The 25,392-nt window shown below is 37.1% G+C and overlaps 1 protein-coding gene across 2 annotated transcripts in view; it reads left to right on the forward strand.

Annotated features, from left to right (window-relative positions):
- The window catches only part of LOC150078222 (uncharacterized), a 36,616-nt gene extending 20,638 nt beyond the window's left edge, over positions 1 to 15,978 (forward strand). For both annotated transcript variants that reach the window (XR_016547625.1, XM_090384949.1), the window contains exon 3: positions 15,378 to 15,978. Coding sequence is in view for 1 of the 2 variants with exons in the window: in XM_090384949.1 (XP_090241075.1) it covers positions 15,378 to 15,562 (185 nt within the window). In the remaining variant the exon portion in view is untranslated. The remainder of the gene's footprint in view (positions 1 to 15,377) is intronic.
- The last annotated feature ends 9,414 nt before the right edge of the window (positions 15,979 to 25,392 follow it).

Genomic DNA, 25,392 nt, shown 5'->3' on the forward strand with positions numbered 1-25,392 from the left:
TTGAAAGAGAGAGCGGGAATTATAGAAGCCAATTCAGAAGAACGGTGCCCATGGAAGTATCTGTAGAAGAGGCATGCAGCAGAAACAGTACATCTATGAGACAGCGAGTGGAGAGACTCTGTTAGAGATTAATTATTAACCTAACTGCCCCGGCTAGCCGGGTGGGTAAAGTGCCTGCCTGGCAACCCAAAGGTCGCGGGTTCGATTCCCGCCTCGGGCTTGGATCAAAGTACTGCAAAAAAAAAAACCTTGGGAGGTGCATTATGGCCACAGAAGCCTATGCGCCAACAACTACCAAAAAAAAAAAAAAAAAACCTAAATGCCTTCTTCTTAAGAGTGAACAGTTGTTTGGAAGAAAAGTAACGCCGAGAGCGAAAGAGAAAACCAAGTTTTTTAGATGCAGAGGAAGCAATATTTGTGATGTGCTTGTGCCAAGAGAGATTAGAAGCCGGGATAAATCCCCAAAAGAGATATATCATTTTGCCTAGAAATCCGAGTGTCACCAAAGATAAGCATAGGAGCAGAAGAATCCTTTTTGCGAGATATAAGACAAGACTGAGTTTTAGAAGGATTGAAATCAACTAAGTTGTCTTTGCCCCACTGGAGAATTACCTGTAGATCGGCATTTAAGGAATTGGTGGCGGATTATCGAGAAGTTGAAGCTGATTGAGCAGAACAAGGTTTCTTAAAATGTAAAGTGGAATGCAATGTGCTATCATTGGCAAAACTATGGATAGGATTTCCGGTCAATGGAAGAAGGTCATTAATATACAAGTGGAAAAGAACTGAACCTTGAGGGACACCGGCATTAGTGGAGACGTTAGAAGACAGAGAGCCATCTACCATTACCCTTAGTGAGCGATCAGAGAGAAAACTGGATAACCAATTACAAAAAACAGTTGGCAAACGATAAGATGGAAGCTTGTTTCGAAGACCTTTATGCCAAACACAATCAAAAGCTTTTGAGATGCCAAGAGCAACTACTTGTGTTTCACCGAACCTTTCCATTGAATTAGTCCATAATTGGGTAACATAAGCTAGAGTATCACCAGTGGATTGGCACTAACAGAATCCATACTGGCGATCGTTGATCAGACGGAAGGTTTCTAGGTAGTTTAAGAGTTGGCAGTTAATTGATTTCTCCATTTCTTTAGAAAGAGTAGAAGTAATTGCAACGGGACGATAATTGGATGGGAGGGATTTGTCACCCTTTTTAGGAACTGGCTGGATATGAGCAATTTCCAAGCAGAAGGAAAAACATCTTTGGAATAAAAAAGTGAAAAAATGTGGCAAAGAACAGGAGCACAGGTTTTGAAAACAATTGGAGAAATACCATCAGGACCTGGAGCTTTCTTAGCATCAAGATTCATCAAAATCCTTCTGACATCCTTTTGATGGAAGTCCACTGGAGGCATTGAATGGTGCATGTTGGGAATGCTGTGAGGTGTTTTACCAAGATCATTAATACGTGAGTTGGAAGAAAAATGGGATGCTAGTAGGTCAGCTTTATTTTTGGCCGAAGTGACAACAGAACCATCTGGTTTGGACAGAGGTGGGAGCAGATATGGGCAAAAGTTGCGGCCAATAGCTTTGGCAAGAGACCAGAATGCTCGGCTACCATCAGGGCAAGAAGCAAGTTTTCAACTCTTAGCCTGTTCAAACTCTAGTTTCGACTGATTAATAACTGCTTTACAGTTGTTGCAAGCTTTGGTGTAGGCAGAAAATGAAACTAAAGAATTAGAAACAAGCCAATTACGGTATGCAACGTTCTTCTCTTGAACAGCCTTAGCACATTTATTGAAAAACCACGGTTTAGATAAAGAACGAGATTTTAAAGTGGAGTGTGGTATAAAGGATTCCATTCCTGCAAGAATAATTTCACTGACACGATGTGAGCAAACGTTGACATCAGAAGTTTTGAAACAGTAATCCGACCAAGGAAAAGAAGAAAAGAAATCTCGCAGGTCATCCCATTTTGCATTCTTGTAATGCCAAACAACATGAGGTTCTGAATAGCCTGAGATAAAGGCTCCATTGGAGAAGAGACAATCACCAAGTTGTGATCTGAGGTGCCTAAAGGACCTCTCACTTCGACTGTGTACTTAAAGGGTTGTTTGTGAGAAAAAGATCAAGCATGTTGGCCGTATGGTTATGATTGTCCGGTATTTTTGTAGGTAAATGAACAATCTGTTCAAGGTCATTAGTAATTGCAAAAGCTACGGCATCTCGATCAGCTGGGTCGGTGTGACTAGAAAATGGAAGCCAGCTGGAGTTGTGAACATTAAAATCGCTAAGGGAAATTACCTCACTGTTAGGAAAGTTGGACTGGAGAAAGTCAAGTTGCAAAGAGAGGAAGTCAGAGCTCCAAGTGATTGGTGGAGTTGGGAGAAAGGTAGAGACAGCAGATGAATTTGACACAATGAGAGATTTTAAGCCAGAGAAGATCAAAAAGAGGAGATTCCAAATTACAAAATCTCTGACAGGGAATATCGGAACGGACATATGCACAAGTACCACCTTTGAGGCGAAAGGAATCATACAGCGTATAATTTGGGCAACTGAGATGAGCAGTAGTTGAATCAACCAATAACTGAGATTCTGTCAGATAAAGTACATGGGGTTTGGCAGACTGCAAGTGGAAATGGACATCGTTGAGATTAGAATTGAAACCACGTATATTTGTGAAATGAATTAGAAAGTGTTTATCTACTTCGACAACACCAGATGGAAGTTTATTCCAAAAATCAGTTACTCTCTATTTCTGCCCATCTGTCCTGCAGTCATTCTTTTTCAATTTGTCACCTTATGTGTGTTCACCAAGAAAGAGTAAGGATTCCTTCAGCATTTAGCTTACTTAATCCATTTCAAGCCTTAATCACTTCAATTAAGTCTACCTCTAGGTGCTGCAGTTTCAGAAAAATGACTAGATCGATTATATTACTTTACTTCCTGGAAAGAAAAAAAAAATCCTTTTACAGCTCTTGGCCATCACAACTTGGTGATGGCCAAGTTGTGATCTTAAAACTTGGCCTTTATCTAACCCTTGGTTCTACAATAAATGTGCTAAGGCTGTTCAAGATAAAAATGTTGCCTATTGCAATTAGCTTGCATCCATATCTCTGTGTTCATTTTCTGCCTGCACCAAAGCTCGCAACAAGTGTAAAGCATTTATTAATCAATCCAAACTAGATTTCAAATAGCTAAGAGTATAAAACTTGCTTCTTGTCCAAATTGTAGTTAGTAGAGCATTCTGGTCTGTATTGGCTGCAAATTTTCCATCTCCATTCCTACCTCTGTCAAAACCATATGGTTCTATTGCCACTTCAGCCAAAGATAAAGCTTAACCTGCTTAGCATCTTACCTTTCTTCTAATTCATATATTGATTGTCTTGGTAAACCACTTCTTACCATTCCTATTACACTCCATTCAATGCCTGCTGTGGTCTTCCATCAAAAGATGTCAGAAGAATTTTGAAGTCTTGATGCCAAGAAAGTGCCAGGTCCTGATGGTATTTCTCCATTACTTTAGATATTGTGTATTGTTTGGTTTTCAAAATTCTTGTTCTCAAAACCTGTGCTCCTAATCATACTCCTGTTATGTATCACTTATTTTCACATTCTTATCCACAGGTGTTTTCCCTTCTGCTTGGAAATTTGCTCATATCCAACCAGTTCCTAAAAAGGATGACAAATTCCTCTCATCCAGTTATCGTCCCATTGAACTTGTTATACTCTTTCTAAAGTAATGGGGTGCCTCCGTAGCCAGGTGGGAGGGAGCAGCAATGCGTGGCACATGCTTCTTGATTAGACTGGGGTTCGAGCCTGTCATCACCAAATACGGAGGATGCAGAAAGGTCAGGGAATGACCACCGCATTTCCCGGAGCAATATGGCCTTAGTTGCTAACGCTCCTAAAAACCAAACAATAAACAATATCTAAAGTAATGGAGAAATCTGTTAATCGCCATCTCTTAAACTATTTACGAAACTTCCATCTGATCAACATATGAATTCCGTCAGTGTTGATCTACTGGTTGATACGTACTGGCTTATGTTACCCATCTATGGACAAATTCAGTGGAAAAGTTTGGTGAAACGCAAGCAGTAGCTCTTGACATTTCATAGGCTTTTGATCCTGTTTGGCATAAAGGTCTTTTAAATAAGCTTCCATCTCATGGTTTGCTCTGTTTTTTGTAGTTGTTTTCTCTCTGACAGCTCACTGCAGGATGGTAGATGGCTCTGTATTCTAACTTCTTCACTAATACAGGTATTCTCCAAGGTTTAGTTCTTTCTTCTGCTTTTTTTACTCTTGTATATTAATGATCTTCCTAACCAAAAATCCTATCCACTGTTTTGCTGATAATAGCACATTGCATTCCACCAACCACTTTGAGAAACCTTGCCCTGAACAAACAGTTTCAGCTTCTCAAATATCTACTACCAATTCTTAAAATGCTAATCTCCAGGTAATTCTCCAGTGGGGCAAAGATAACTTAGTTGATTTCAAACCTTCTAAAACCCAGTCCTGTCTTATATCTCATAAAAAAGGATTCTTCTGCTCCTATGCTTACCTTCAATAATCCACTGATTTCTAGACAAGATCACATATCTCTATTAGGGATTTCCCTGACTTCTAATCTCTCTTGGCATAAGCACATCACAAATGTTGCTTTTTCTGCATCTAAAAAACTGGGTTTTGTCTTTTGCTCTCATGTTACTTTTCTTCCAAACAGCTGTTCACTCTTTACAAATTGCAAATCTGCCCTACCGTGGAAGGCGCCTCCGTAGCCAGGTGGGAAGGAGTAGCAGTGCGTAGCACATGCTTCTTGATTAGACCGGGGTTCGAGCCCATCACCACCAAATACGGAGGATGCGGAAAGGTCAGGGAATGACCATCGCATATCCAGGAGCAATATGACCTTAGTTGCTAATGTTCCTAAAAACCAAATAACAAACAAACCTACCGTGGAACATTGTTCCCACATCTGGGGTGGTGCCCCCAAAACCTCTCTCTCTCAGGCTTCTAAATTCCATTGAAAAGAGGGCAGTTAGATTAATTAATGACTTGTATCTAACAAAATCTCTGCATTCTGTGGCTCATAGACATTTTGTTTCTGCTACATGCCTTTTTCTATACTACTTCCATGGGTACTGTTCTTCTGAATTGGCTTCTATATTTCTCACTCTCTCTCTCTCTCTCTCTCTCTCTCTCTCTCTCTCTCTCTCTCTCTCTCTCTCTCTCTCTCTCTCTCTCTCTCTCTTCCAAACCAATCCGAACACGTGCCAACCAGTTGGCATCCTTTTACTGTCCAAATTCAAACTCACAGAACTAACTTTTCTTCAACTTCTGTTTTCTGGAACAACTCTCTTCATACATATTTCCTGAAAATTACAATCTACAGAAATTCAAGTCTAATGTCAACAAGTATCTTGTTTTATCTTCTCAACCTTCAACCCATGCAAGATATAGGCATTGTTATGAAGTAACTAGCTACAGTACATAGTGTTGTACTTATGGCAATAAACATAAAAGTAATATTTCTGATAGCAAATATTTGAATACAAAATTTTTTTGTCTAGGAAATAAACTGAAGTTTTAAAAATTAATTTGCACAATTTAAACAAATGACAGTTTTTTTTTTTTAATAGTTCCTGTATATTTTAAGTATACATACTTTTTACACTCAGTGCACATTTCTGTAGTTTAGTTTGCCTTGTATTGCCTAATTTGTCATTGATGCCTTTTGAGATGTTTCACATGGCCACTATTGTTCTGGTTTGAGTTGGTATTTCTTTGAATCTATGTATTCTTTCAGCATTAGCATTAGTACAGACATATGAGGCAAGAAAGCAAACTTACACAGCATCAGCCAAAACAAAAAATAAATAAATAAAAAACCCTTCACATTTTACCCATTGCATTACTTCAAATTCAGCCTAAATTTTATTTAAGCTATCAACTTCCGCAACAATAGATAGTAATGGTAATAAATGCATATGACGCAAGAAAGCAAGCGTATGAGCTTATGTAGCATCAGCCAAAAAAAAAAAAAAAAAAAAAATTCACACAACCATTCCCTCTAAAAGTTTGTCCAGTTCCTCCTTGAATTTATTTAAGTTATCAACTTCCACAATGACAGATGGAAGTTTGTTCCAGCAATTAACCACCCGCTGACTAAAGGCAAGCTTCCACACATCTATTCTACAGCTGTCTTTCCTCAATTTGAATTTAGGCCTCCTCGGGTTTCTAATTTGAGCAGGCAGAAGAATCCCATCATAATCTCTAAAAGGAAGGGGATGAATTGGTCCACTTGATATCGATGGTTCGACTGTTGATGATCCTGCTCAGATAGTAAACAAACTGAATGAGTATTTTGCATCTACATTCACACATGAGGAGATATTAAGGTTTGAAAATGGCAGAAGGTTATCAAATTGTAGCAGGATGCTTAATGATTTTGTAATAACTGAGAGCAAAGTGGAGGAGAAATTGTTGAAGTTAAACATAAGAAAGGCACCTGGGGTGGATGGGATCTATCGTTATATTAAAGGAGGTGGCAAAGCAACTAAGCAAACCCTTAGCCATAATTATGAGAGCATCCTTGGACTCAGAAGAGGTCCCCATGGACTGGAGATGTGCAAATGTATCCCCAATTCACAAAGGGGGATCGAAGGGTGACACGAGTAATTACAGACCAGTTAGTTTAACTTCTGTTCCGGGTAAAATAATGGAGTCACTGGTTAAAGATGGATTGCAGGATCATCTAGACAAGATTGAAGCAATAATTCAGACACAGCATGGGTTTGATAAAGGAAAGTCTTGTCTGACAAATTTGATAGGATATTATGATGGGGTTACAAAGGAACTGGATGCAAAAAATAATTTTGATATCATATATTTGAATTTCAGGAAAGCTTTTGACACTGTTGCACATGGAAGACTATTGTATAAATTGGAGCATAATGGTATTAAGGCTAAGTTGCTACAATGGATAAAAGGATGGTAAAAGTGGGAGAAGACAGAAGGTGGTAATCAATGGGTGCTGCTGTTCGTGGACTAATGTTATTAATGGAGTCCCACAGGGTTCGGTGTTGGGTCCTCTGTTGTTTTGTATATTTATCAATGATATTGATGAAGGTATATCAGGCTTAATGTTGAAGTTTGCAGATGATACAAAGGTTGGCAGGGTTGTTAATAACAGTAATGGCAGTGTGCTACTGCAACAGGATCTAGATAATTTGGGCAGATGGGCTAAGAAGTGGCAACTGAAGTTTAACCTTGACAAATGCAAAGTACTGCATATGGGTAGAAGTAACCCCAGAGAAATGTACCAACTGTGTGGTATTACACTTAAGATGGTAGAAAATGAAAAAGACCTGGGAGTAATTGTGCAGTCAGATATGAAGTTTTCTGAGCAATGCAGACAGGCTGCCAGGGGAGGTCATGGAGTTTTGCCTTGAGTACCCCGTACAAGTCTGGAGGCCTCATTTTAGGAAGGATGTAGATTTACTTGAGCGTGTACAGAGAAGGACAACAATATTGATGACGGGAATGAAAGGATCCTCTTACCAAGAGAAGCTTAAATTCTGCAAATTGCAGTGGCTGGAGACTAGGCACCTGCACGGTGAGCTGATTGAGGTGTAATCACGCCTTGAATGGGTTGAGCACGGTGAATTCTGATGGGATCCTTCCACTTGTTCAGATTAAGGGGGCATAAATTTAAATTAAGAAACGACAGATGCAATTAGAATAGCTGTTTGAAATTTTTCTTTATCCAGCGGGTGGTTAATTGCTGGAACAAACTTCCATCTGTCGTTGTGGAAGTTGATAAGTTAAATAAATTTAAGGAGGAACTGGACAGGCATTTGGAGGGAATCGTGTGATTTTTTTTTCCCCCCTTTGGCTGATGCTGCATAAACTCATACACTTGCTTTCTTGCATCACATGCCACTACTACTACTAATTCAGCATGCTTAACCAATTCAAGGCCTTATACACCTCAATCAGATCTTGTTGCCCTTCTCTGTACATTCTCAAGCAAATCTACATCCTTCCTAAAATGAGGCCTCCACCAGACCTGTACGCAGTACTCAAGGCGTGGCCTGACCATTGCCTTATTAAAAGGGATAATCACCTTTCCCCTGCTAGCAAAATTCTTGTATATCATTCACAAAACCCCATGATCTGCTCTGGCAGCCTGTCTGCATTGCTCAGAAAACTCCATATCTGGCTTCACAATTACACCCAAGTCTTTTTTTTCCATTTTCTAGCACCCTAAGTGTAGTACCACACAGATGGTACATTCCTCTGGAGTTACTTCTACCCATATGCAGTACTTTGCATTTGCCAATGTTAAACTTCACTTTCCACTGCTCAGCCCATCTTCCCAAATTTTCTAGATCCTGTTGCAGTAGCACACTGCCATTACTGTCATTAACAACCCTGCCAACCTTTGTTTCTTCTGCAAACTTCGACACTAAGCCTGATATACCTTCATCAATATCATTGATAAATATACAAAACAACAGTGGGCCCAACACCAAAAATTGTGCGAATCCACTAATAACATTAGTCCATGAAGAGCAGCGTCCATTGATTAACACTCTGTCTTCTCTCAATCAACAAACCTTTTATCCATTGTAGCAACGTACCTTTAATACCATTTTGCTCCAATTTGTACAGTAGTCTTCCATGCACAACAGTGTCAAAAGCTTTCCTGAAATCCAAGTAAATGATAACAAAATTATTTTTTGCATCCAGTACCTTTGTAACCACATCATAGTATCCAATTAAATTTGTCAGACAAGACTTTCCTCTAACAAACGCATGCTTCTTCTGAATTATTGCTGCTGTCTTGTCTAGATGATCCTGCAATGCATCTTTAACCATATTTTACCCGGAACAGAAGTTAAACTAACCGGTCTGTAATTACTCTTGTCACCCTTCGATCCCCCTTTGTGAATTTGGGATACATATGCACATCTCCAGGCCATGTGGACTTCCCCTGAGTCGAAAGATGCTCTCATAATTAAGGCCAAGGTTTTGCTTAGTTTTTTTGCGGCCTCATATAATATAACTGGATGAGATCCCATCCACCCCAGGAGCCTTTTTTATGTTTAAATTCAACAATTTCTACTCCATTTAGCTCTCAATTATTACAAAATCATTAAGCACCCTGTTACAGTTGGATAAGCCTCTGCCATTTTCCTCTTTTAATAATTCCTCGTGTGTGAATGTAGATGCAAAATACTCATTCAGTTTGTTGGCTATCTGAGCAGGATCATCAACAGTCGAACCATCCATATCAAGTGGACCAATCTGATTCATCCCCTTCCTTTTAGTGTTTACATAAGTAAAGAAGTCCTTGCTGTTTTTCTTAGCATCCTTTCCCAAAGATTTCTCGTAATCTTCTTTCCTTGCCTAATCTCCTTTGTGACTTGATTACAGACTAGCTATTATTTTTGGATCGTGCACATGGATACTGGGAGCGTGAATGGCTCGAGGGTTTACGGATTAGTTCATCCAGTAGGAATACAATAAACAGATAGAGGTATACGTATTAATCCTATCTTTGAAACAATTATATTAAGGTCGGATGAACGATTTTCTTTGCCACGTTCCCGAGACATTTCCGCTTCCAGTTCTGACCATGTGCCGATTGAACCACGTGGAGAAATACCACGTGTGGAGGTACCGTGAGCCTGCTACTTAAGGAGATGTTGCAGGAAGTTATATCACTGTTGAAGAAGGGAGCTGATGCTCCCGAAAGCTTCAGATTTTTAGCGCTTTTAATGTTTTATATTTTAGCAAATTTTATTGTAAATGACCTTTTTTTTTTTTTTTTTTTATTACAGTTTTTAGCATTCCGTAATAGTTTATTGTAAATATATATATATTTTTTTTTTTTTTGTAAAAATTGTAGTCATATTAAATTTTAAATTTTATTCAATGGTCGGTGTATGAATTTATATATTCTTAGACATGAGTTTTCCCGACCTCAGAGGCCTCTTTCAGGATACAGACTAGCTTTTGTCTATCATATGCTTCTGTGTCACCTGTTAATTTATATGCATCTCATGCATTTTTCTTCTCTGCCAAGAGTCTCATTAGTTTTTTTGACAACCATTTAGGCCTAATCTTTAAACAATATTTCTTAAGTGGTATGAAAAGCCTAGTAGCTTCCACGATTAATTCCTAATGCTTCCCACTTAGAATTTGCTGTTGGTAACATCATCAGTTGTTCCCACTGTACAGAATTTAGAAACTGTCTGAGACCACTGTAGTCACCTTTACTGAAGCAAAAACCCTTCCGTTTACCTCCGATGGTAATTATATCTTTAAGTAAATCCCACATCAATATGCTGGGATCACTGCCACCTAGTGGTTCCTATATACGCAAATTCTTAGATAACCAGATCAAGAGTATTACCCTCTCTGGTTGCCTCTCAAACATGCTGCTGCAGAAAAGCGTCCAATAGATCCACAAAAGTCTTGCTAGTGTGCGAGTGACCAAGCCACAAGTTCCAGTCAATATCAGGGAAGTTAAAATCCCCTATTATAAGACATTCTGATTTACTAGCCCACTCTATTTCTCTGTACAATTGTTCATTGTACAGATGGAAACCTGTTCCAACAATCAACTACCTGCTGCTAAAGGCAAACTTCTGTACATCTATTCTACAACTGTCTTTCCTCAGTTTGAATCTGTGTCCCCTTGAGGTTCTTAATCTGAGGAAATGGAAGTATCCTATCAGCATTGAGCCTGCTCAAACAATTCAAGGCCTTGTACACCTCATCAGATCACATCGCAGGTGCCTAGTCTCCATATGCTGCAGTTTACAGAATTTAAGCCTCTCCTGTTAAGAGAACCCCTTTGTTCCTCTCATCAATCTTGTTGCCCTTCTCTGCTCATTCTAGCAACTCTGCATTCTTCCTAAAATGTGGCTTCCAGACCTGTATGCAGTACTCAAGGTGTGGCCTGACTATTGCCTTATACAAAGGTATAATCACCTCCTTGTCTCTGCAGAAAAAATTCCTATATATTATTGACAAAACTTCATGACCTACTCTGGCTGCCTATCTGCACTGCTCAGAGAAGTTCATATCTAACTGCACAATTATCCCCAGGTCTTTTTTGTTCTCCACCTCCCTGAGTGTAGTACCACACTGTTGATACATTTCTCTTGGGTTACTACTACCCATATGCAGTACTTTGCATTTGTCAATATTCAGATTCAGTTTCCACTTCTCAGCCCATCTACCTAACTTTTCTCGATCCTGTTGCAGTAGCATACTGTCTTTACTATTATTAACAATCCTGCCAACCTTTTTATCATCTGCAAACTTGGACATTAAGCCTGATACACAAAACAGCAATGGGCCCAGCACCGAACCCTGTGGAATTCCACTGATAACATTAGTCCACGAAGAGCAGTGTCCATTTATTACCACTCTCTGCCATCTCGCACTCGGTCAGCCCTTTATCCATTGCAGCAACTTGCCCTTAATGCTATACTCCTCCAATTTGTACAGTAGTCTTCCATGTGCAACAGTATTGAAAGCTTTCCTGAAATCAAAGTATATGATATCAAAATTATTTTTTGCATTCAGTTCCATTGTGACCACATCGTAGTATCCAATCAAATTGATCAGACAAGACTTCCCCTTAACAAACCCATGCTGTGTTTGAACTATTACTGCAGTCTTGCCTAGGTGATCCTGCATCACTTCTTTAACCCCTGATTCCATTATTTTCTCCTGAACAGAAATTAAACTAACAGGTCTATAATTATTTGTGTCACCTATTTTTAACCTCTTTTGTGAATTGGGTATATTATACATTTGCACATCTCCAATCCACGAGGACCTCCCCTGAATCTAAGGATGCTCTCATAATTATGGCTAAGTGTTTGCTTACTTCCATCGCTGCCTCCGTCAATATAACTGGAAAGATTCCATCTACCCCAGGTGCCTTTTTTATATTTATCTTCAACAATTTCTCCTCCACTATGCTCTCCGTTATTGCAAAATCATTTAGCTCCCTGTTGGAGTTTAGTAAACTTCTGTTCTCCCCTTCCTTACAGAATTCCTTACATGTGTGAATGTAGATGCAAAATACTCATTCAGTTTGTTAGCCATCTGAGCAGGATCATCAACATCAAGTGGACCAATCTGATTCATCCCATCTAGAGTATACATAAGTAAAGAAGCCTTTGTTGTTTTTCTTTGCATCCTTTGCCAAGGATTTCTCGTAATCAGCCTTTGCTTGCCTAACTTCCTTTGTGAATTGATTACAGACTAGCTGATATCTGACATTGGCTTCTGTGTCGCATGCTAATTTATATGTATCCCATGCAGTTTTCTTCTCTTTCACGAGCCTCATTAGTTTATCTGACATCTATTTGTGCCTAAATCTTGTACAGTATTTCTTAGTTGGTATGAAAAGCCTAGTAGCTTCTAAGATTAATTCCCTGGAGGCTTCTCATTTAGAATTCCTCATTGGTAACATCATCAGTTGATCCCACTGTATTGAATTCAAAAACTGCCTGAGACCACTGTAGTCATCTTTACAAAAAAAAAAACCGTTCCTTTTACCCTTGATGGTAGTTACATCTCTAAATAAATCCCACATTAGACTGTGATCATTGTCACCTAGTGGTTCCTTTATCTGGAAATTCTTAATGCATGAGTAATCACTGCTGATAATCAGAACTAGAGTATTACTCCCTCTGGTTACCCCTTGAACATGTTGTTTTACAAAACAGTCCTCCAATAAATCCACAAAGGTTTTGCTAGCATGCGAGTGACCAACCACAAGTTCCAGTCAATATCTGGAAATTTACTGGCCCACTCTATTTCTCTGCACAATTGTTCGTTGTACTCATCAAAGTCATTAGGCCTATAACACACTCCTACTCTCATTTACCCTTTCCCAGTGTTTATGTCATACAAACTGTCTTAACATCGCACTGTCCACACATGTCAACTGGATGCACTTCCTTAGATTTTATGTATTTCTTAACTAACAGCATAACCCCTCTTCCCTTCTTTCCTGTCGTGTCTATGATTGACACCACATTGTACTCCCTAAATTCCAATTTTGCACTGCTTATATCTGTGTGACACCATGTCTCTGATATCCCAACAATATCTACCTTTGATGCCTTGATCAGCACTTTGAATTCATCAAATTTATTTACTATACTTCTAGCATTGGTGTACATGCACCTGTTCTAACTCTTAGTTACACTAACACAGCCCACGTATTTACTTGTTCTGTGATGACTGCGAGCAGCTCTTGAAATCCCCAGCAACTTGCTTTCTAGGCTTACACTGATTACAATAGAAGCAGTGCAAGAATCGCTATCACCTCTGTCTGCGGCTACTGTTAATCTTTTAGTCTGTGAATCCACCCAAGCTAGCAGTTTTCCAACCCACCTAACACTGCCTTGATAGCATCAGCAAATATTCTTGCACTCTTTCTATTTAAGTGTATCCCATCCCTGTAGAAGCAGTCTCTCCTTTTAGCAAGCACAGTCCACTCTGAAAAAAATTCTACCCCATGAGCTCTGCACAAGCTCTCCAGGGCCGAATTGATTGACAAGGCTCTCATCGTATACTCCCTCCTACCATGTCTGCGCAGAATTGCAGAAACTTTCAAATTCTACCCTGGCTCTCAACTTTTTTTTTTGGTTTAGTTTTTACAGTCTTCCTTGAATGGAACCATCTTTTTTGGAAATGGTTCCATTAGTTTTAGGATGATATATTCTGAAAGTGGTTGACTAGTTGAGCACATATCATCTTTCCACAAATGAGGAAGGGTATTCAGTAGATATCAAAATTTACAGTTAGAAATCAATCTGCATCATATTTCTGAAGCTAAAGTAAATTTATCATTTCCTAGACACTCCTTCCTTGAAGAATGTATGTAACTGCTTAATTTTGCGAAAGTTATTACGTGACATTGTATCATGAAAAATTTGAGGCCCCCCCCACCCCATACAGTTGACCTCAAACTATCCATTTCTAAATTTCTAGCATCATATGTTTTGTGAACTAAAAGTACAGCAATAAAAGCATCCAGTTCTTGAATGGATTATTATTATTCAACAATTATTATCTTTCAACTATTCTTTAAAGTGCTTTGATTTTAGTGCAGTTCTGCATGTGTTTTATCATTAAACTGTCTACAATAAATGAAATGCACTTACCACAGAATCCATACACACATTTTGTCTTGCATAAGGAGTCGTCCCACGGTTATTGTGAAATATGTTTCTCTATATTGCATGTCCAGCTGAAGGACCACCAGAATTTATAACTTTCCATATATGCCCAGATTAGAAGTATGTTTGTTGCCTCTTGACAATTTTGAATCTGCTCTTGGGTAAGGTGAGATCACCACATTTTAGTAACATACTGTATAAATTGTTGAAATATTTTTCCATGTATAAGGTTTCACCCAGACTAAACTAAAATGGCACAGCTTGGCAATATATAGTAAAGACTTGCACACACGCACACACTCAGACCTGAAGTGGCATACACAGATGTACAGACATACACGCCTGGGCATGTAATTGCAAAAACGATAGTTTAATTCAAATCACAAATGTTTGTCACAAGGTAAATAAATGCAAAAACTTGATTAACTGTATAAAAATTAGCTAATTTTATCAAAATTTTACAGAATAAAATTGACTGTTTTGGTTGTTTTTAGGTATAGAGCTAAAATTTAAAATAAAAATGTGTGCAAAATTATTTGCAATTGTGCATGATGTAAGTTTTAATAGAAGGTTAGGAAATGGCCTGGACTCGCACTTCTGTAGTTAAAAGGGTTGCAAAATTGCAACAATTTAATGCAGGCAAAAGGTCAAATTGATCGTTGCAGATGTTCTTTTGCTAATGTGAGCCGAAGTCAGTTCACAAGAACCATTTTTTAAATATAAAATTTATACTACTACCAGTTGTACAAATCATTTCTTAGGTGGAAATCAGTTAGTAAGTCATAAATTTTTTTATATTTAAAAAACATATGTAACTGATGTATAAATTTCATTTAAGTTAATTTCACAATAAATACATCTTTCAGAATTAGAATGAACAGTTTCTATTTGACAAGGAGTCAAGCTTGATGACCTTGAAAAAATCACACTAATGCGCTCATAAAAATTTCTCATTTTAAAAAAGTTTATTTTTCAAGAACCAGTTTAAATTTTTTGGCAATTCACCACTGGTTACATTGCTAAATAGAACTTTCTGTTATGTAATTAATATTACATTGAACTCTAACGTGAGACTAATTAGTTGTCAATATATTTTCAATAGAAAAACCGTTAAAGTTTGCTAAAAGACTTTTTTTTTTTTTCCTCCTCCAGTATTCACCAACAGTACCTTGACATTCTCATCGTTAAGTGATGGAAAAGACCAGCATACTGAGATCCATGAGATTCTTCTTGTTCATGCTCCTAGATTATTACCATGGGTCATAAATGTACAGGCCATAATTGAAACACATTTAACTCGCCTGAAAAATATTAAACATTATTTGGAGACAAAATAATTATGTTTACTAATATTTCACCACTATTAAATTCTTCAATAGTTTATGGCTATTTGTTTAATTTTGTATATTGTTTTATCTGATACTTGTGATTTACTTTATGATATTGGTTTATTTGAAGTTGTTATCCATCCTCAGCCACAAAAATAGGAGCTGTACTATAGCAGGACTGGAAATTTTTTGTGTATCACGAATTACTTGTTTTTAACGGAATTCCATGTCCACTTATATAAATTCAGATCAATGTAAGTGTAGATCATACAGCTGGATTTCAGATTTGGTGGATTTTTTTTTAAGTAATAAGTGTTTACTGCATACCCATTTCTCTGTAACTTGGGCTGCCAAGGGTCTACCTTGGTGGCCCACTGAAAATTGTTCTGCAGTTAATGAGGGGACTATGATCAATGTCATGTTGAACTCTAATTCTAGAGTATACAGATTTGCATATTTTGTAATTTTTATGTTGAAAAGAGTAAGAGATTACCTCAATTTTTATGTGAATTGATGGCTACAGAATTTTTATATTCATTTCTTTATTTTTCATAGTAAAGATTTATTAGCTATGATTTTTCAAAAAGAAAAATAGGTAAATCATTATCACCCAAGGATAAAGTTCATTAGCAGTAATTAGCAAATCAAAACAGAAAAATAAAATGGATAATTTTAATTTTTTGTATATTATATAAATTGAGTTCTTGGGATAGCATATAGCTTACATAATGAATATGTTAGGAATTTTCACTTTGTAAATAACATAGTTTAAAAACTCTGTTATTAACAATGTTAATAACAGAGTTTTTACTTCTATATAACTAATTTTTGTTGCTTCAGCAAATGTACTTTTTCATATAAATCTAGAGCTAAAAAACTTTCTCATATAAAAAGAACATAACTTCATGTGCAAAAAATATCATACATCTTATATTTTGAAACAAATTATGAGTTGTGCCACTCTTATTTAAATAAAGAGAAGTATGTTGCTGGTGGTGTACAATAATCCCTTAATCAGTTCATCTGGATAATCGCAGTTTTCAAAAATACAATATACTTTATATTTATTTGAAGGATGAGACAACTTGTGATTTACTTTACAATATGAGATGTATGATACTGTTCTTTGCAAACTCCAGTTTGCCATTACAGCAATGCTCAAAAATGATGCATTTGCACTGCTCATATGATAGTCTTCCCCCTTCAGTAATTACATCGGGTATCATAACATTACAGTTGTTTAGAAAAAAAACAATGCCCCCCCACATTTATATTTGTTGTAAAAGTTTTTTCCTTGTTATATTTCATCTCTGTTCAATATACCATATTTTCTGGATGATAAGGCATGCCCAAATTTCAGAAGTAGTTTAGAAAAAATATTTTATTGCATAAATTTGAAACACAAATTCACAAGTAAAGGTATAATTTTGTCAGTTGGAGAAGAACCAAAATGTCTTTCAGCTACTCTGTTTTCATGTTCTTGGGAATAATTTTATTTCAATTTGAAGCCACCTCTTCTGCTCTGTACCCATTTATCAGAACTACAAACTTATAAATTACTGTAACTGCATAAAACATGGAAACATGAGCCACTAAAGAGATGTTTTTTTCTCTCCACTAATGACTCAGTGATTTATAGAAGGGATTGCTAATTCTTGTAGGTTGCAGATGAGGTTAATCAAATGATTACTAACACTGGTACTTGGATTGATTGCATTACTTGTTATTGTACAGTAAAAAGAAACAGGGGAATGTGGTTGGTAGTTGGTGATTTGTCTGTTGAAGGTAAGGCAGAACCAAATGGGAATTTCCTGTAATCCTTTCCAGAGAAATGTTTCTAGAAGAAAATAGTGTGTGGTTTTTTTTTTTTTTTTTTTTTTTGTAGAAATAAAGGACAGTTCTAGTGGGATGCATAAACCTCACTTGGATGGTCTAAGCAATGAGGGGATAGCCAACATTTTCCTGCAGTGTGCTCATATGTTGAAAGTGCATCGTTTGCAACTAGGAGCATGCCTATATGCTACCAGAATTAATATTCCCCCACGTGCTCACATGCCACCAAATGTTTTTGATATATGGTAAGGGCTTGCAAAAAAAAAAAAAAATTAAACAATTTTATGTTTATAAAATAAATTTGATATAGTTAATGAATAAATGTTTGTCCTTACAGGCTCAATGTCATCAGTTCGTATTTAACTCTAAAAAGTGGTAAATACGAACCACAGGTTGCCATTAACTTTAAAATTCGAATAATAATGTTTGGCAATAAAGGGGAATTTAAACTGTTAATTTAAAAAATTTTTTTTTTCAACTTCTCACATTGGTAGGTATGCCGCTAACACGAGCTACATGTTGACCACTCCTGCTTATAGTTTGGTCTAAAAAAAATCATGCATTATATACATGCATGCACTAATACAAGTGGACCATAAGATATAGTGGAATTTTAAGCAACATTTTTTTGGGGGGGGGGGGAGTGAACATTCATGGTCCAGCAAATAGGGTAAATATAATATAGAGCTGATAGCTGATTGTTGTTGTTATTAATTTATTTATTTTTTAATTCTTAATTAACATCATCACAGAAAGCAGTTTCCATATTCAGATTTTAGGCACTTCTACTGAAACATCCAGTAGAGGCTTTTGATTGAAATTTTTTTTTCTGGTAAATGACTATACAGATAGTAAGTATAAAATATCATATTCAAAAAAATAGCAGTTATAAAACAAACTCAAAAATTACCGTGGGTCTTTGGTGGCAAGCCAATAATACAAGTAATGTTACACAGTAACGTACAGAATTTATCAGTGCCAAGTGGCAGAAACAGTGCTAGGAATAGAAAAAATAAATAATAAAAAAAACGAGAAAAAGTGAACAAGCCACGATCATTTCTGGCAATAGGAATCTCTGAAGTTATCGCTGCAAGCTTATTTTGATCTCGTAATGGTATATTATGATTCATTTCTGACAATGATCTGCTGTGAGAGTTGCTCTGCCTCATTGATAATGTGCATGATGTTGCAAGCAGAAATCCATTCGTATATTCTGGTCATCTCTAAACGTTTTGCATCCACAATTGGACTCTTCTTCCAATAATACAAGTGCTCTTGCATTATGATATATGCAGTACTAATGACATTCATCACTTTAGCTATTTCACATGCTACCTGGTTGTGACAGTTTCACTGTGGTGACAATTGTTCTTGTATTTTTTTCCATCCACTTGTAAATGACTGCATGCCAGGCACAGCTTTCCGAGAAAAAAGAGCTTGCATGAAAATTTCTTTTTTTCAGTCAGGAACCGGCTCACATATTGTGCTCCACTGGTTTGAACAAATAAGTCATGTGCACAACATGGTTCATTACACCAACCCTTCATTTCCCTTTATTCAGTATTTCATTTGAGTCACCCCTTTACTCGGACTCCGATTAGACCAAAATGGTATTTAAATAATTCCTTAATCAAAACTTGTGCATTCTGGTAATTTAATTTTAAAAATAAAAAAAAATTATATATGCATTCTACTAATTCACTATTTTCACCAGAGATGCTGTAGTCATTTATTTTTAATCCAATCTGAACACTGCTTGTAATAAGCAGCATTAATTTTGAAACAGCAAGTTTCATTACTAAATGAAGATTTGGATGGATACTTTGTGGTGATGGGGATAATATGAGGGAGCAGAGATTTTGTTCATTTTATTTTTTTGAAAGATTCAGAATAAGTTGGCTTCCGTGCATAAATTCTAAAGCTGCAGTTATTATTATTTAACTTATTTCACATTGCAAGGAATTTTGGGTGAATTTCCTGGCTCACAATGTCTCAAGACATTCCATGAACAATCCAAATCTTTTATCATATGTGTAAGTAATCACAGTGGAAGTGAAGTTATTCAGTGGATTGCTCATTGTTGCTACGTGTTCAAACCGATTTCTTTCTGATTGTGGATAAAGGGAAAATTGATTAATTTTCTTTTCAGTGAAAGAGCTAAGTGACTCAAAAAATAAAATACCATAACTATGACCTTTCAAGTAAGTAAAATTTGTTTCTAAATTAATGTTCATTTAATTTAATAATGTGCATGATATTTGTATGATTACTTTTGTATGTATCGTTATTTTTATACATAGAGAACAGAATTTGGTATAAGCATTCAGTGTGAGAAAGATTTGCATTTAGTGGTAATTTTATTAATCCATTTTTTAGGGTTTTATAAAAAATTTATGAAATAAATGTTCCCATTTAGTATTTGCTGTCAGTTGGTTTCTCTGTATAGCATTTAAAAATTTTTGAGACCACTGTAGTCACCCTTAATAAAAGCAAAAACCCTTCCCTTTCCTTGATGGCAGTTAGATCTTTAATTAAATCCCACATCTAGACAAGACTTCAGTTATAGCTCGGACATAGCATGGGTTTGTTAACGGGAAGTCTTTTCTGACCAATTTGATTGGATACATACTATGATGTAGTCACAAAGGAACTGGATGCAAAGAATAATTTTGATATCATATATTTGGATCTTAGAAAGGCTTTTGATACTGTTGCACATGGAAACTGCTGCACAAATTGGAGCTGTGTGGCATTAGAGGCAAATTGCTCCTATGGATAAAGGGATGGTTGAGTGGGAGAAGACAGAGAGTGGTAATCAATGGACACTGCTCTTTGGGGATTAATGTTATAAGTGGAGTCCCCCAGGGTTCAGTGTTGGGTCTGTTGTTGTTTTCTGTATTTATTAATGATATTGATGTTGGTATATCAGGCTTAATGTCCAATTTTGCAGAAGATACGAAGGTTTGCAGGGTTGTTAATGACACTAAACTGCTGCAACGATCTAGAAAAGTTGAGCAGATGGACTGAGAGTTGGCAAATGAAGTTTAACATTGACAAATGTAAAGTACTACATATCGGAAGCAGTAATCCCAGAGTAACGTATATCAACTGTGTGGTAATACACTGACAAAACAAACAAATTATGATATTAGGGTCCCCTGTAAATGATTACATCTACCCATATATTTATTTTGTCTGTAAATTGCGCGTGTCCTCTGTTCAATTTGCCTGTTTGCTAGATGAAAAAACCCCGGTTTCTGGGGGGGGGGAACTTCATATCTACGCCTGAGACCAACTAACTCAGCCAAACTGTCAGTGGTAGAAAGTGAAAAGGACCTGGGGGTAATTGTGCAGGCAGATATGAAGTTTTCTGAGCAGTGCAGATGGTCTGCAAGAGTAGCTCATGGTGTTTTGTCAATGATATACAGGAATTTTTCTAGCAGGGATAAGGGGGTGATTATCCCCTTATATAAGGCAATGGTCAGGCCACACCTTGATTACTGTATACAGGTCTGGAGGCCTCATTTTAAGAAGAATGTAGAGCTGTTGGAATGAGTACAGAGAAGGGCAACAAGATTAGTGAATGCAACAAAGGGTTGCTCTTACGAAGAAAGGTTTAAGTTATGCAAATTACAGTGTCTGGAGACTAGACACCTGCAAGGTGATCTGATTGAGGTGTATAAAGTCTTGAATGGTTTGAGCATGTTCAATGCTGATGGGATTCTTCCTCTTGCTCAGAATAATCACCTGAGAGGACATAAACTCAAATTGAGGAAAGACAGTCGTAGGATAGATGTGTGCAAGTTTGCCTTCAGCCAGCGGGTGGTTGATTGCTAGAACAAACTTCCATCTGTCGTTGTAGAAGTTGATAGCTTAAATAGATTCAAGACAGAACTAGACAAACGTTTGGAGTGAGTGGATAGGTGAAATGAGAAGTGTGTGTGTGTGTTTTTGGCTGGATGCTATATAAGCTTGCTTTCTTGCATTATGTGCCTTTGCTAATGCTAATCAGTACACTGTGATTGCTGACACCTAGTGTTTCTTTTATCTGCAAATTCTTAATGCATGAATAATCACTGCTGATAATGAGATCAAGAGTATTAATCCCTCTGGTTGCCTCTCAAACAAACTGCTATAGAAAACAGTCATCCAATAAATCCACAAAAATCTTGCTAATGTGCAAGTGACCAATCCACAAGTTCCCGTCAATATCTGAAAGTTAAAATCCTCTTTCAGATTTACTGGCCCGCTCTATTTCCTGTATAATTGTTCATTGTTACTCATCAGAGTCATTTGTCCTATAACACACTCCTATTCTAATTTTTGCTATCCCAAGCAACTGTCTAGGCAACTGACCTTGCATATATCCTTCAAAACACTGTTCCAATCCAAATCCCCTCCCTCTCCCAGCTTCCTCCAACTGAAAAATTAACCATCAAAACAAAACAAAACAGTATTGCTCGTGTATGTTTTATTTCAATATATTTTATATAATAACCTTTGAGTTTTAATATGCAATTTACCAACATAGCATAATATATATTCATAAAAATAAGTCAAAATGGGATAAGTATTTATAGCCTTTGTGGAACCTGTCCATGTTGCATTTCTATTATGTGCTTTTATTATAGCACATCCTGTATAATATGTGACATATTATAGCAGGATGTACTGTATATAAAATATTTCACTAAATGTAGCATATGTATTTTCTATAAAAAGATTGCAGTATTTTATAAATGGTTTTTATGCTATTATGAAAAGTTATACTAACGTATGAAAAATAATAGAAACAAATAATTCATGTATAACTGAATATTATAGCATTGCATTTCAAGAAAACAATTATTGGCGTAGTACTGATTTTCATACCATGAGGGTTTTCAGGAGTGCATCAGGAACTATATCTGAGTAAGTGATATATTTGATCATACAGTATTCCTTGATATAATTTCCAAGTGTTTGATATCTTAAATTTTGTATTAATGAAGTTATAGTGTAATTTATAAGATTGCAATAATTTCATACATGATTGTATACCATTGTAAAATTATAGTCTATAAAAAATAATAGAAACAAATATTTGTAGCTTGTTTATAAGTAACTGTTGTGTCAACTTCCCAGCCTGTTTTCATGTACAACTGCAAAAAAAAATCAGTCATATGATTTACTTCAAACAGTGATGTTCTCAAAAAATGGAGAAAGAAAAAAAAAAAGGTGTCAGGCTTTAATAGCTACCATTTTACAGAATCTAGGCTTATATGTTATGACAAAAGATTAGAAAGCTAAATTAATATTCTTTTATGTATTTACAGTTGTAGTGTTCACTATATATATCATCTAAAAAGAACATTGAATATATCTGCTGATGCTTGTTTAGAAAATTATTAAAAAAATGAAATAAAATTTAAATGAATGTTCTTTAATAAATATAAAACAAGTTTTTTTATATATATTTAATGTTAGTGAATGGAAACAGTATATCACAGTGCATTCAAAGTGGCTTTGGCAGAAATGGGCTTTATGTATATTGATAGAATTCAACAGGCTGCATTTCATACAAAAACATCATTATACTCGTTCATAGGTAAGAAAAGCAGAATTGCCATAAATGCATCAGATGAGACAATATTATGAAACAAATCATAATGAGTTGCCTTTCTTTTACAGTATTCTTACACTACAATTAGAACTTGACAAACTTGTATGATTTGTTTCTATAATATGCCAAAATGGTGATTTTTTTTTTTTTTTATGAAAACCCCAAACACGAGAGGTATTAGACCCTATAGTACTTAGTACAGTGCTTGGGTTGGAGGTTGAGAAGACAAAAGAAGATATTTGTTGATATTAGACTTGAACTACTGTAGACTGTAATTTTCAGGAAATACGTATGAAGGAAGGTTGTTCCAGAAAATGGCAGTTGAATGAATAAACGAGGAAGATGAAAAGTTGGTTCTGTGAGTTTTAAATTAGACAGTAAATGGATGTTGGCTGGTGGCGGCACATGATATTGCCATGGGGGATGTCTTTGTGTGTGCACGCGATGCAAGGAGTGTAAGGAAATCAGGCGACAACTCAGTGTTCTTATGGGCCTATATGAGAGCTAGAAGGATACGATGGATGCCCTCGAAGGATCTAAATTGAGGGGGCCATCAAGCTCTCAGCTGCCCACATCAATGCCAGAGCTTGCACTTGGTCATCACGCAACACAGTGGCAACCCCCAAGGCAGAACGCGCTGGTCCCACAGTAACTAGTAGTTGTTGGTGATTCTATTGTCAGGGAAATGGGGAACATGCTTTGTAAAAAGGATAGGTGGAACAGGACCAGGGTATGTCTGCCAGGGGCAAAGGTTGATGACGTAGAGCAGATATCATCTTTTAAGGGCACAAAAGGTGATATAGTTGTACATGTCGGCACTAATGATATTAAGAGTAGGAAACCGGCAGAATTACTTAACAAGTACAGGTCACTGTTGAAAAAAAGCCACGAATTAGGGTTGAATTTGAAAGTGTCTTCAATTCTGCCCAGACACAATAGGGGGGAGTATATGATGAGAGCCTGGAAAGATTGTGCAAGGCTCAAGGGATAGAATTTTTTTCAACCTGGTCTGTACTTGTTAACAGGAGAGACTGCTTCTACAGGGATGGGATACACTTAAATAGAAAGGGTGCAAGAATGTTTGCTGATGCTATCGAGGCAGTGTTAGGTGGGTCGGAAAACTGCTAGCATGGGAGAATACAAGGACTAATAGATTAACAGTAGCCACTGGCAGAGGTGAAAGTGATTCTTGCACTGCTTCTATTGGAATGAGCAGCAGCCTGGAAAACAAGATGCAGGACATTTCAGAGACTGCTGGGAGTCATTGCAGTATAAGTAAACACATGGGTTGTGTTAGGGTAGCTGAGAATAGGAACAGGTGCATGTATACTTACTTGGGTGCCTCCGTAGCCAGGTGGGAAGGAGCAGCAGTGCGTAGCACAAGCTTCTTGATTAGACCGGGATACGAGCCTGTGAGCCACCAAATACGGAGGATGCGGAAAGGTCAGGGAATGAGCACCGCATATCCCTGGAGCAATATGGCCTTAGTTGCTAATGCTCCGAAAAACCAAATAACAACAACAAACAAACAAACAGCATGTATACTTGCGTATACACCAATGCTAGGAGTTTGGTAAATAAATTTGATGAATTTGAGGTATTGCTCAAAACATCAAAGGCAGATATTGTTGGGATATCAGAGACATGGTGTCACACAGACACAAGCAGTGGCGCCTCCGTAGCCAGATGGGAAGGAGCAGCAGTGCGTAGTACACGCTTCTTGATTAGACCGTGGTTCGAGCCCGTCACAACCAAATACAGAGGATGCGGAAAGATGAAGGAATGGCCACCTCATATTCCGGAGCAATATGGCCTTAGTTGCTAATGCTCCTGAAAACCAAATAACAAACAAACAACATAAGCAGTGCAGAACTGGAATTTGCGGAGTACAATGTGTACAGAAAGGATAGACAGGACAGGAAGGGAGGAAGGGGTTATGCTATTAGTTAAGCACATAAAATCGAAGGGAGTGAAGCCAGTCGACATCGCTGGACAGTGCAGTGTCGAGTCAGTTTGGTGTGACATAAGCATTGGGAGATCAAAATTGAGAGTAGAAGTATGCTATAGGCCTAATGACTCTGATGAGTATAATAAGAAACTGTACAGAGAAATAGAGTGGGCCAGTACATCAGAGAGTCTTATAATGGGGGATTTTAATTTTCAATATATTGACTGTAATTTGTGGGTTGGTCACTCATACATTAGCAAGGCTTTTGTGGATTTATTGGATGATTGTTTACTACATCAGCATGTTCGGGAGGCAACTAGAGGGAGTAATACTCTTTATTTGATTATCAGTACTGATTCTTCATGCATTAAGAATCTGCAGATAAAGGAACCACTAGGTGGCAGTGATCACAGTGTGCTGAAGTGGGATTTACTCAAAGAGGTAACTACTATCAGG

This window comes from Mastigoproctus giganteus, chromosome 11 (genome assembly GCF_048544385.1).
Source record: "Mastigoproctus giganteus isolate SK-2022 chromosome 11, ASM4854438v1, whole genome shotgun sequence".
In the NCBI taxonomy this organism is placed as follows: Eukaryota; Metazoa; Arthropoda; class Arachnida; order Uropygi; family Thelyphonidae; genus Mastigoproctus; species Mastigoproctus giganteus.